This window comes from Megascapheus bottae, chromosome 16 (genome assembly GCF_031878675.1).
Source record: "Megascapheus bottae isolate mThoBot1 chromosome 16, mThoBot2.hap1, whole genome shotgun sequence".
Classification (NCBI taxonomy): Eukaryota; Metazoa; Chordata; class Mammalia; order Rodentia; family Geomyidae; genus Megascapheus; species Megascapheus bottae.
In genome coordinates, this window is record NC_143524.1 from 6,393,244 (window position 1) to 6,406,437 (window position 13,194).

The 13,194-nt window shown below is 45.5% G+C and overlaps 1 protein-coding gene across 1 annotated transcript; it reads left to right on the plus strand.

Annotated features, from left to right (window-relative positions):
- Positions 1 to 103: 103 nt before the first annotated feature.
- On the plus strand, positions 104 to 12,361 carry Hnrnpul2 (heterogeneous nuclear ribonucleoprotein U like 2). Its single transcript, XM_090347509.1, has 14 exons — positions 104 to 935; positions 2,698 to 2,833; positions 3,132 to 3,208; positions 3,757 to 3,896; positions 4,393 to 4,483; positions 4,573 to 4,685; positions 5,090 to 5,353; positions 5,511 to 5,633; positions 6,258 to 6,386; positions 7,182 to 7,350; positions 10,436 to 10,636; positions 11,591 to 11,664; positions 11,924 to 12,031; positions 12,157 to 12,361. The coding sequence occupies exons 1-14, from the start codon at positions 401 to 403 to the stop codon at positions 12,235 to 12,237; spliced, it is 2,241 nt and encodes a 746-aa protein (XP_090203635.1). The 5' UTR covers positions 104 to 400; the 3' UTR covers positions 12,238 to 12,361.
- Positions 12,362 to 13,194: the final 833 nt, after the last annotated feature.

Here is a 13,194-nt window from a genome sequence, read left to right on the forward strand (position 1 = left end):
GCGTCAGACCGCGGCGCGCCTGCGCCGTAATATTTTGCGGGCGCTGATTGGTCCGGGGAGGCGAAAGGGGCGGGACGAGGGAGGGAACTCCGTCGCCCTCTGCGCGCGCCCGTCCTCGGTAGGGAACCCAGGGCCTGGAAGGAAAGCGGAGCTGCGTTGCGTTGTTTTGGGCTCCCGGAGCCGAGAGGGGGAGGGAAGAGGAAAGCGACCCAAACAGGACGCTGCGGGGACTGCTCGGCCTTCGCCGCTGCGTGCGTGCGTGCACTCGCTCGCGCGGGTTCAGGACTGGCGCGTGAGGCGGAGGCGGGCGGTGGCGGCGGCGGCGGCGCCTGCGCGGTCCGACTCGGTCGACGGTTCGCAGGGGAGGAGGCGGCGGGAGGCGGAGGAGGCGGCGGCGGCGATGGAGGTGAAGCGGCTGAAAGTGACCGAGCTGCGGTCAGAGCTGCAGCGGCGGGGCCTGGATTCGCGCGGCCTCAAGATGGATCTGGCGCAGAGGCTGCAGGAAGCGCTGGATGCCGAGATGCTTGAGGACGAGGCCGGTGGTGGCGGGGCCGGGCCCGGCGGGGCCTGCAAGGCGGAGCCTCGGCCTGTGGCCGCGTCGGGCGGCGGCCCGGGCGGGGACGAAGAGGAGGACGAGGAGGAGGAGGAGGACGAGGAGGCGCTGCTTGAGGACGAGGACGAGGAGCCACCCCCTGCTAAGGCCTCGGACCAGGCCGCGCAGCCGCCGCCGGAGCCCCCGGAGGTGTCAGCCATGGAGGCCGAGCCCGAGCCCGATACTTCCGACCTGCCGACAGAGGCCACGGCCGGGTCAGGTGGGGTAAATGGTGGCGAAGAGCAGGGCACCGGCAAGGGGGAGGAAGACGAGCCGGAGGAACGGAGCGGGGACGAGACGCCAGGATCCGAGGCGCCGGGTGACAAGGCCGCAGAGGAGCAGGGTGAGGAGCTGGCAGCGGAGCCGGGCTCGGTCCTGCCTCGTGCGTCCATGATCCGGCACCCTGCCCTGCACTGCGGGGTTCTACCGCTTGTTCCCTCTTGCCCCCCATCGCTGCTCGGTGGGACTCCCCGGGGGAACATCGCTTTCTTTCTCTGCCCGTCTTTCTGAGGGGTCTAGCTGCCTCGGTGGCCTAGCACTTTGCAGGAGGGAGATCCCTGCCCCAGCTAGATGGCCGTGCTACGGGTGCACGGATGTGAACGGTTTGGTATGCGAGCTACCTGTGGAGCATTCTCTTCTGGTCCTTGCACCGCTTATCTGACCAAAAAATGTGCTGAGGAATCGGTGATTACAGGAACCGCTAGACTGACAGTTGGAGTAGGCCTTAGGGCTATCTGACTGTTGACTTTCTCACTGTAAAAAGTCTGAAGCAATAAGCCGGGTCCGGCAAAGTCCGCTCTGCCAAAAGTATATTGCCAGAGCAAATCTGAACGTCCGATTTTGCTCTTGCTTGATCGGTAGGGGACAGCGTCTAGTGTGAACTTGTTGGGTTTAATGGTTAACTAGAGAAGAGAAAGCATTAGAATATTGCATTTAGAATAGTTACTTGTAAAACGTTTTCATTTTCCCACCGAGTCCGTGTGTAGGTGCTATGACTTCCTGAGTTGAATGATTGAGGCTCAGTGGGTCCAGTAAGAACCTTGTGGTAGTGTATGTAGAGATGTCCCAGGGAATTGGTGAGCTTTCCGCGTTCTTTTAAACATATTGTATGTTTGGTCCATAACACAATCAGAATAGGTTGGGAAAGGGGAGCTTCCTTCAAGTCTTTCTTCGAAGTAGATTGCTTTAATGTTTTTTTCCCTTGTTACTGAGTATTCTGTTGGTGTAGTTGGAACCTATTTTACTATAATCTTATAACCTGCACCTTAACAAGTTTTTTTTTTTTGTTTTATGTCCTGGAACAAAAATCGTATTATATAACCTTTTACTTGTCTGTATCCCAAATAGATAAGAAAAGAAACACTGAAGGTTGAAGCCCTGGGGGATTGCTTTAAAGAAATTATTAGTGTCGCAAAATGGAAAAGCTAGGGAAAACTCATGAGCATTTTCCTCTTATAGAGACTGTTACTAAATATATGGCAACACCTTTCTGCTCCAAATTATGTGCAGTAGAGATGCAGGATTATTTATGGGTCTCTTGTGACAATGGTTTGCTCTTGCAACCTTCAGGTAAAAAAAAAAAAAAAAACTCCTGATAAAATATAGCTGTCTTGTGCTTAGGTTCATTGACCATAATGTATAAGTAAAAGCCATTGGATGGCTGCGTATTTTAATGAAGACTCTTAAAAACAGAGATGCCTGTGTTATAAAGTTGTGGAAAAGTGTTAGAAAAATAACATGCCTGTCTTATGTCCAAATTTGATAAGAATTAAATATACCTGTGCAGGTTTCCAAAAGACAGGATATTTTTTATATCACTTTAGTGGGAAAGTCTTCAAGTTTGACCTGATTTAAGCAGATAAATTTAGAATGCAAAATTGCCCGGTTTTTAATCTGCTCCTTGACAAATTAGCCAGTAACATTCTTCCTCCCCAATGGCTGGAGCCATTGATAAGAAAATGATCTTTGGAAATAAAATGTTAAGTGGATAAATGAAAATAACTTGACCATTTTGATTAGACAGATCACTTACATTCCCCTTTAGTTTCTATTGGTTCTACACTCCAGTATAAAAACTGCTGATTTTCTTTCCCTCCTTTTTGTAGGAGATGACCAAGATAGTGAAAAGTCAAAACCAGCAGGCTCAGATGGTGAGCGGCGGGGGGTAAAGAGACAGCGGGATGAGAAGGATGAACATGGCCGAGCTTACTATGAATTCCGAGAGGAGGCTTACCACAGCCGGTGAGGGAAACAGTCCCTTTCCTTGAAGGGAGTGTCTGCTCTGATTTTGGTAAACCTGGTATTGACTGGTTAGCCTGGAAGGAGGGGTGGATTGAAAATGGAATAGGTTTTTATAGGCATAAGTTTTAGAATGATTATGCCATGGAAGTGCCTATTACCTTATTTGTTGAAAGAAGCTGTCTGCTGGGATTTGATATTCACTGGTAGTTTAAAATGGACATGATGCCAAGCAGATACTGCCCCTCAAAGAAAAGGGCCTTTTTACACTCTATTTGCTTTTCTTTCCTACTGTGTATAGCTCAAAGTCTCCACCACCTCCAGAAGAAGAGGCAAAAGATGAGGAGGAGGATCAAACTCTTGTGAACCTGGACACGTGTATGTATAAGGCAGATAGATTGTTTGGAGGGGTTTTTGTTTGGTTTTGAAATAGTCTTTCTATGTAGCCCAGACAGTCATAGAATTCCTTGGGTAGCCCAGGTTGACCTCCTTCCTCAGCCTCTGGAGTGATGCCTAAAAATGATTTTAGAAGCTGGATGCTGGTGGCTCATGCCTGTAATCCTAGTTGCTCAGGAGGCTGAGATCTGAGGATCATGGTCGAAGCCAGTCTGGGCAAGAAAATCTGTGAGACTCTTACCTCCAATAGACTAACAGAATAGCCAGACGTGGAACTGTAGCTTAACTGGTATAAAGAAGCTTGAGCAAAAAGAAGCTGAGAAGTAGCACCCAGGCTGAGTTCAAGCCCCAGGACCAACAGCAACAACAAAAAAAAACCCACAGTGGTTTTGGAGATTAAAATTTCTTGATCTGAAAATTTTAAGAAATTTTCTATCAATTCTGGACAATTAGATATACTTGTCCTCTGTGGGCAGCTTTCAAATGTGGGGATCATACTGTTAACCAGTTGAATCTTTCTTTCTACACAGATACCTCAGATCTCCATTTTCAAGTGAGCAAAGACCGCTATGGAGGGCAGCCACTTTTCTCAGAGAAGTTCCCCACCCTTTGGTCTGGGGCAAGGAGTACTTATGGAGTAACAAAGGGAAAAGTCTGCTTTGAGGCCAAGGTAAGAGGCTCTTTAAGACTATTCATTTAATGTATCCGCTAAACTATATAATAGACTCTTATCCATTAATATTTATAGGTTTAGGAAAAGGCATTGACAATAAGAGTAAGAGAAATCTACCCATGTGTCTTTAGGTTCAGTGAGCTGTTCCTCTTGATATTGAGTTGTGGTTATTTTCAGTTAAAAAATGAGCCAAGTTAGGCTTGGCTCTTGCCTACAATCCTAGCTACTCAGGAGGTTGAGATCTGAGAATTGTGGTTCAGAGCCAGCCTGGGCACTAAAGAGCATGAGACTCTTATCTCCAATTAACCACTAGAAAATGGGAAGTGGGGATATGGCTCAGGGGGTAGGGAGGTAGCCTTGAGTTGAAGAGCTCAGGGACAGTGCCCAGGCCCAGAGTTCAAGCTCGGTGACTGACAAAACAACTTGCTTTGTAACAAGTTTGCTCCTGAATCTATCAGAATCTTAAAAGAGTTCTTTTTTCTGACTTGGCTAGGTATCCCAGAACCTCCCAATGAAAGAAGGCTGCACAGAGGTTTCTCTCCTTCGAGTTGGGTGGTCCATTGACTTTTCCCATCCACAACTTGGTAAAGTTACTTTGTTACTTCACTGTGTCCCTCTGTTACCATTTTGTTACTGTGTGGGAACTTTGACTGGTAACTGATTTGTCCACTAGGTGAAGATGAATTCTCTTATGGCTTTGATGGTCGAGGACTCAAGGCAGAGAATGGACAGTTTGAGGAATTTGGCCAGACTTTTGGGGAGAATGATGTCATTGGCTGTTTTGCTGTAAGTGTTCCTAAAAGGTGTAGATTAATAGCAAAAAAAAAAAAAAAAAATGGACATAGAACCCTAGGAATTCAACTGTTTTCCATCAACTGCAGACATTAAGCATTTACATTGCTTCTGTTATGCCATAATCTTAGTTTAAAGAATAAGATTTAGGGGCCAGGAGTTTGGCCTAGTGGTAGAATGTTTGCTTAGTGTGCATGAAGACCTGGGTTCGATTTCTTGGTACCACATATATAGAAAAAGCTGGAAGTGATGGTATGGCTCAAGTGGTAGAGCTCTGGCCTTGAGAAAGCCCAAGAACAATGTTTAGGCCCAGAGTTCAAGCCCGGGACTGGCAAAAAAAAAAGATGTAATATTCATCAAACTCAGCCCATAAGTACTTCTGGTCTTTGTCCTTACAGAATTTTGAGACTGAAGAAGTAGAACTTTCCTTCTCCAAAAATGGAGAAGATCTAGGTGTGGCATTCCGGATCAACAAGGAATCTCTGGCAGACCGGGCACTTCTGCCCCATGTCCTCTGCAAAAATTGTGTTGTAGAATTAAACTTTGGTCAGAAGGAGGAACCTTTCTTCCAACCACCAGAAGAGTTTGTGTTCATCCATGCTGTGCCTGTTGAGGAGCGTGTGCGCACTGCAGTCCCTCCCAAGACCACAGAGGAGTGTGAGGTATGCCAAACAGAATGCAGAAATGAGCTTTCGTGGCTGGGTATGACCTCCCAGGTGTATTGCGAAAACATTACCATACTGGGATGCAAATTAGGTTCTTAAATTGGCATTTTTATTACGTGATGGTGATTTTATTATTATTATTATTATATTGTAGGTGATTCTGATGGTGGGACTACCCGGATCTGGAAAGACCAAGTGGGCATTGAATTATGCAAAAGAAAATCCTGAGAAAAGATACAATGTCCTGGGAGCTGAGACTGTGCTCAACCAAATGAGGGTCAGTTGCTCTGAGGATTACCAAGATAGAGTGTTTGCTCTGTACCCTAGCAAGCTCCTGTGACCTGTCCTTTATGGAGAGTTAGTGGGTTTTTTTGTTTTGTTTTGTTTTTTTAAGGGTCTGAGAATAAAGGTCCTACTAATAGAGAAGTATTTCAGATGTTTTTAGTGTTTTTTAGCTTTCTTTTTTTTTTTTTTTTTTTGCCAGTCCTGGGCTTGATTGAGCTCAGGGCCTGAGCACTGTCCTTGGACTTTCTCAAGGCTAGAGCTCTACCACTTGTGCCTCAGCACCACTTCCGGCTTTTTTCTATATGTGGTACCTAGGAATCGAACCTGGGTCTTCATGCATGCTAGGCAAGCACTTTAACCACTAGGCCAAACTCCCGGCCCCTTAGCTTTATTTCTTTCCTTTGCTATGTCAGCTTTCTGAAAGCGTAAAATCTAGACAGTATTGAAGTTGAGAACAGAAATGACTACTGTGACTACTAAATGACTACTGCAAGCTCTGAGGAAAGGGGATGACTTGTCATGGATGGTGGAAATGGCATTTAAAGAAGCAGCAGCAGTAGCCATGAATCACCCGTGAACACTCTTGTACTTCTCTTTACTTCCTTACATTTGTCAGATGAAGGGACTTGTGGAACCAGAGATGGACCCCAAAAGCCGAGACCTTTTAGTGCAGCAAGCCTCCCAGTGCCTTAGTAAGCTGGTCCAGATTGCTTCTCGAACAAAGAGGAACTTCATTCTTGATCAGGTATTGTTGAAACATTCAGAAGAACTTGGTTTTGCAGAGAATCCAGAGGCAATGGGAATTTCTTCTAACATTCCATCTGACATAATGAGTTATAATCAAAAGCTGAATACATATGTACAGAGAGCTGAATAAAAGATCAATTCAGATTATCTAATTATGACTGTGAGTGGTGGTTGTAATGTTGGTTTGTCATTAGTTTTTTTTTTTTTTTTTTTTTTACCTGAGAGTAGTATATAAATCTAGGTAATAGAGAAAGTAGTTTATTTGGATTCTTGAATCTACCACTTAGTTTGGAATTTTGGAGAAATCTTATTCTTTAATCTCTAGGGCTATGCAAAATGAGATAGTATCGCTCTGTAGACAGTTTTTTGTTGTTGTTTTTTGTTTCTTTGCCAGTCCTGGGGTTTGAACTCAGGGCCTGGGCACTATCCGTGGGTTTTTCTCAAGGCTAGCATTCTACCACCTGAGCCACCACACTACTTCTGGCTTTTTTCTGTGTACATGATATCAAGAAATCAAACCTGGGGCTTCATGCATGGTAGGTAAGCACTCTACCATGAGACCATGCTTCTGGCTCTCGTATACAGCTTTGAAAATTAAAGGTTGGACAAAGGTGTAGCTCGGTGATAGAGCACTTGCCTAGCATGTATAAGACCCTGAGTTTGATCCCCAGCATTGGAAGGAAAAATAATAAAGGTGATTGTATATGTGTGATTTCCAATCTGGTGACTTAAATTTAGTTGACATTGAATTCAATTTTCATTGTTAACCATCTGTTATGTCTCCTGTTCTTAGTGCAATGTGTACAATTCTGGCCAAAGGCGGAAGCTATTGCTGTTCAAGACTTTCTCCCGGAAAGTGGTGGTAGTTGTTCCCAATGAGGAAGACTGGAAAAAGAGGCTGGAGTTGAGAAAAGAAGTGGAGGGAGATGATGTTCCTGAGTCTATAATGCTGGAGATGAAAGGTGGGATACATTACGTGAGAGTTCCTGTTACCTTACTGGATACTTTTATCACCAGCGGTGACTTCCTGTGTCTAAATGCAGTAGCTTATACCTGTACTCCTAGCTACTCAGTAGGCTGAGATCTGAGGTTCACGTATCAAAGTCAGCTTGGGCTCTAAAAGTCAGTGAAACTCTTATCTTCAATTAACTACCAGAAAACTGGAAATGGCACTGTGGCTCAAGTGTAGGGCCTGAGCTGAAGAGCTCAGGGACAGTGCCCAGGCCCAGAGTTCAAGTCCCATGACCAGCAAGAACAACAATGAAAAATGAGTGTGTGAATTTGAAGAATAACTTAGGGGCCTGGATTGTGGCCTAGTGGTAGAGTGCTTGCCTAGCATACACAAAGCCCTGGGTTCAATTGTTGGTACCACATACACAGAAAAAGCTGGAAGTGGTGCTGAGAGGTAGAGTGCTAGTCTTGAGAAAGCTCCAGGACAGTGCCCAGGTCCCCAAGAGTAAGACTCAGGACTGGTAAAAAAAAAAAAATACAGTCAAGCTGTTGTAAATAAATGAGTGAGCAGAGTGATGAAGAAGCAGTGATCCCTTGACTCATTCTGGATATGATACAAGAAAGCAAAGTGGTGAGCATAGAGTGATGGTACATGCCTGTAATCCCCACACTCTGGAGGCTGATGCAGAAGACTTGAGTTAAAAGGCAATGTTGGCTACAATAATAGGCGGAGAGTTTGGCCTAGTGGTAGAGTGCTTGCCTAGCAAGCACGAAGACCCAGGTTTGATTCCTCGGTACCACATGCATAGATAAAAGCTGGAAGTGGTGCTGAGGTTCAAGTGGTAGAGCTCTAGCCTTGAGAAAGTCCAAGGACAGTGCTCAGGCCCTGAGCTCAAGCCCAGAACTGGCAAATAATAATAATTAGTAATAGATTACAAGACAATTAGAACTCAAGAAAGAAGCTTCCTAGCATTACTTAGTAAAGTAAGATTTGTGGTGTGTCTGGCCAGTAGTGCCCTAGACATGGGGAAATAGCATATGAAATGAGGTTCCTTCTTTGTGGATTATTCATATTACATGAAAACGGGGAATGGGAGATTGTTAGAATTCAAATTTAAATTGAGTCCTGAGAATCTGCCATAGTGAATGATCTTAATGTTGTTTTGTTATTTTGTTTGTTATTAGTCAGTTGTGGAGCTTGAACTCGACCTGGGCGCTGTCCCTGAGCTGTTCACCTCAAGGCTACTGCCCTACCCGTTGAGTCACAGTACCACTTCCAGTTTTCTGGTTGTTAATTGGACATAGGAGTCTCACAGACTTTAGTGTCCGAGCTGGCACTGGGATCTCAGATCCTCAGATCTCAGCCTCCTATTATAGGCGTGAGCCACTGGGCCCTGTTCAATATTGTATTTGTTAGTATCTTTAGTTTTACAAAGGATTCAACAAATTGCTTAATAAGTACAGTGTGTCTTGGTCTTATGATCTTGTTTTGATTTTTGGTATTTGATGAAATTGTTAATGCAGTCCAAAACCTGTAGCTAGGTCTGCACAAAGTAGTATTAGCTGTTTGCTTGGTTTCACTTCCTGATTTCCTCTTACTGTCTTCAGACGACAGCCTGCCATCTGCTCTTTTAGCCAGTGGCCCTTTAAATTCTGGTAATCACTATCCTTGGAAACATTTACACAGCCAGATCCTCTAAATTTTTACAGAGTGAACTTTGACAGTTCATAATTGATACTCCAGCTCCAGGAGGAATTTAGTATAGTTTCATAAAGTAAGGCTGCTTGGATTCATCCAAGAACCACAAGTGCCCCATTGGAGTTAATTTTCCTGGGATTTAGCAGTCTATATGAACTTGAAATCCAGTGACTGGTAAACATGCTGGGTAGTTGTGTACAGGTGGCAAATGAGAAAGCTTACACTCTTATTTTCTTTTCTTATATCAATATAAAAGGCCTGTAGGCTGGAGTTTCTAAGAAATACTACTTATCTAGCAACACCAAAATCTCCTCAGTTACTTTATACTCTTTCTCTGCTTCTTTTCTAATGAGAAACTTTACTCACTTAACTGTTAGTTTATTATGGATCACTTAAGACCTCATAAATTTACTATTTGCAGAGATTACAATTTAGGGGAAAATGAAGTGGTAGAATGCTTGCCTAGCATGCACAAAGCCCTGGATTTGATTTCTCAATACCAAATTCTTAGAAAACCCGGAAGTAGCACGGTGATTCAAGTGGCAGAGCATTAGCCTTGAGCAGACGTGTCCAAGGGCAGTGCCCAGGCCCTAAGTTCAAGCCCCAGGACTGGCAAAAACAAAACAAAACTATTATGTAGGTAGGTACCCAAGGCTAGTGACTATAATTCTAACTATCAAAAAGCCAGAAATGATGGTATGGCTCAAGTGATAGAGAGCTTGCAAAGTCTTACACGGGGCCAGGCATGGTGGATCCCCAGTCCATCTGGGGCTACATAAGAGGTCTTATTTAAAAACAAGCTGGGGAATGGAGCTCATTGGATTTGTACAGCCCTGCGTTTCATTCCCCTCCACACATGTACTCACTCACACAGTGTCTTTCTATAATAGAATTTTTATGAGTTCTTACCCATCTGTGGACTTTCCAGACAAAACTTCTTTTTTTTTTGTTTGTTTGTTTTTTTTTTGCCAGTCGTGGGCTTGAGCTCAGGGCTTGAGCACTGTCCTTGGACTTTCTCAAGGCTAGAGCTCTACCACTTGAGCCTCAGTACCACTTCTGGCTTTTTGTTATGTATGTGGGGTACCGAGGAATCGAACCCGGGTCTTCATGCGTGCTAGGCAAGCACTTTAACCACTAGGCCAAACTCCCGGCCCCCTTTTTTTTTTTTTTTTTTTTTTGCCAGTCCTGGGCTTGAGCTCAGGGCCTGAGGACTGTCCTTGGACTTTCTCAAGGCTAGAGCTCTAACCAGTTGAGCCTCAGCACCACTTCCAGCGTTTTTTTTGTATGTATGTGGTACCAAGGAATCGAACCCGGGTCTTCCCGCATGCTAGGCAAGCACTTTAACCACTAGGCCAAACTCCCGGCCTCCAGACAAAACTTCTTTCATACCTTTGCAGCCAATTTTTCTCTGCCTGAAAAATGCGACTATATGGATGAGGTGACATACGGGGAACTAGAAAAGGAAGAAGCGCAGCCCATTGTCACTAAGTACAAGGAGGAGGCTCGGAAGCTGCTGCCCCCCTCCGAGAAGCGCACAAACCGCAGAAACAACCGGAACAAGCGTAACCGGCAGAACCGAAGCCGAGGCCAAGGCTATGGTGAGTCTTGAGGATCTGCCGCCTCCAGCCTCAGTTTGTTCTTTGCGCTGAATTATCCAGGGAGACCCAGGAAAACCAAGTCACTTACAGAAAGGAAGTGCCTTCTTGATGGATCCTCTTTCTTTCTGTGTCCCTTATAAACTCTGATTCTTTCATAATCCTTCAACAAAAAAGAGTTACTTTTCAACAAAAATATTTATTTTCTTGGAAAGCAGTGCTGTACCTTCTCTTTCTAGTTTTCCTGTTGACTTATGGGCTCCCTGCTTCACTGTGCCAGTGTACTGATAGGATTTGTACAGTGAAATCTGATTCTTTTCTTGGTGCTTTGTCTTTTGGATAAAGTCAGCTGTAGAGATTAGAAAGTGAATGCATCATTCAGTAATTTGTGGGCTTGGGGGGACAGTGGCTAAAAAGCAAGTTAGGTTAGTGGTGGAATTGTTTCCCCTAAACATCTACAGTTAGTCAGCTAAACCCCCCCATGTGCGTTCACTGCCTTTAAGAATGTGTTTGTGTATGTGTGTATATAACCATAAGTCAGCAGGCTTTGAGCGCTGCTAGCTATGTGCCGAGTACTTAGAATTCCAGGTTTCTGTCCTCATGGAATATTAGACTTTGTTTCCAAGGCTGAAAGTTTGTGATCCTGTGAATGGCAGTTTTTACTCGTGTTTCTAATTCTGCCATGTATTCCTTTTGCCCTCTTAAATGTTTTCCAGGATTGGGGAATTTGAAAAGCAAGGTGGCTCGGTTTTCTTGTGTCTCTCTTCTTCCTCTGCCCTCCCCTCTGAGACTCTCTAAAATCCTGGCAGTGCTTTAATTAACATTGTATAAGCCTGGTTGAAACAGGCCTCCTATTCCCCTAGATTTGCCTTTGGCTCCAACTTTTTGATTTCCACTCAGTTGTGGAGCCAGGACCCCACGCCAGCTGTCTGAGCGTGCTCTCCATTTCTCTTCCAGTGGGCGGGCAGCGCCGAGGCTACGACAACCGGGCCTACGGGCAGCAGTACTGGGGGCAGTCTGGAAACAGAGGGGTGAGTGCAGCTCTCCTTCTGCTCCTCCCTCTGGGCCGTGATAGCCATTCCTATTGGCTTGGGGGAGCAGAGGGGTCTGGGCTGTTTTCTCAGGGCTTAGGGTTTTGCCCACTTAATGTTTCATCTGGAAGAATTTATCCTGATTTACCCTGATTTGTAATATGAAGCTAAGATATATCTTGTTGAAGAAGGGGGTAATGGTTGGGTCATGCTGCTGAAAACACGTGAATGTTTATTACTCCTTTCTCTCCTTTCTCAGGGCTACCGTAATTTCTATGATCGATACAGGGGAGACTATGATCGATTCTATGCACGAGATTATGAGTACAACAGATACAGAGACTATTACAGACAATACAATCGGGATGTAAGTATCTGCTTGGGATAGAGACAGGTCAAACAAAGGTGGGGGTCAGGAGCAGAAGGATGAGTGTCTGTCCCTTCTTCCAGCCAGCTCTGGCTTCAAGTGATAAGGTTTCCCCTTTCTTCTAGTGGCAGAATTACTACTACAACCACCCCCAGGACAGAGACCGATACTACAGGAACTACTACGGTTACCAAGGGTATCGGTGAAGCCTCTGCTGTTGTCACCTGTCAGCCATGAAGCTGAATCTCTGGGGGTGCCAAGCACCCTTCAAAACACAACCAAGGAAAACAGGGGCTGTCTGGGTGGGGCTGAGCTGCCGGGGAGGGGCGGTGGGGGGGAGGGTGCGTAAGCAGGGGGGAGGGGGGAGGTGGAAACAACAAAACTGTACATTTTTTTTAAAGTTTGTTGAAAAGAATATTGTCTTATTCTATAAAACATTTCAAACCTAGTTAGATATTTGTAATCAAAAAAACATTTGCGCAGAAAGCAGCCCTTAGGGCTGCCTGTTCTGTACCCTGCAGTTGGACAGGAAAAGAACTGAAAATGTCACCTCTTCTGACATTCTAAGGCAGCTGAACTGGCAGCCAAGTAAGGGAGAGTGATGTGGGGGGCAGGGGAGCAGCGTGTGGGTACTCTCTCCATAGCAGATAGGAGCAGGCAGGAGTGGGGATAGGGGAGCGCTGTGATGGGACAGTGAAAATAAACGATTGGCTCTGATCAATCACTTGCACCAACTAACCGTTTGTATTTTCTTTACCGACCTCTCCCTCTTGGGATATCTGGTCTGGTGGGCTGGGAGGCCAGAGTGTCCCAGTGTCCACTTTGCTGTGCCTTGATGCTGTGTGGTTGAGGCACAGAGACTCTGGTTGGGCGGTTCTATTATATAGGATTCCCAGGCTGAGGGGGCCTATGGACTGTTCTGGACTGCAGGGCAACGTAGCTTGGCCCCTCCATGTACCTGCTAGTGAATACTTAAAAGTTGGGGAGAGGGGAATTGCAGCCCTCAGCTTGAAGATTGTAATTTGCCAGTTTATAGTCTCCTGTCTTCCGAGTTAAGAGAAGCAGGAGGCCTCTAAAATCATCTATTGGGAGTGTCTGCCTCTTAGGTGCAAGAGAAGGAACGATTCTCAGGGTTTCAGCTCACAGAAATGCAGCAGGACTCT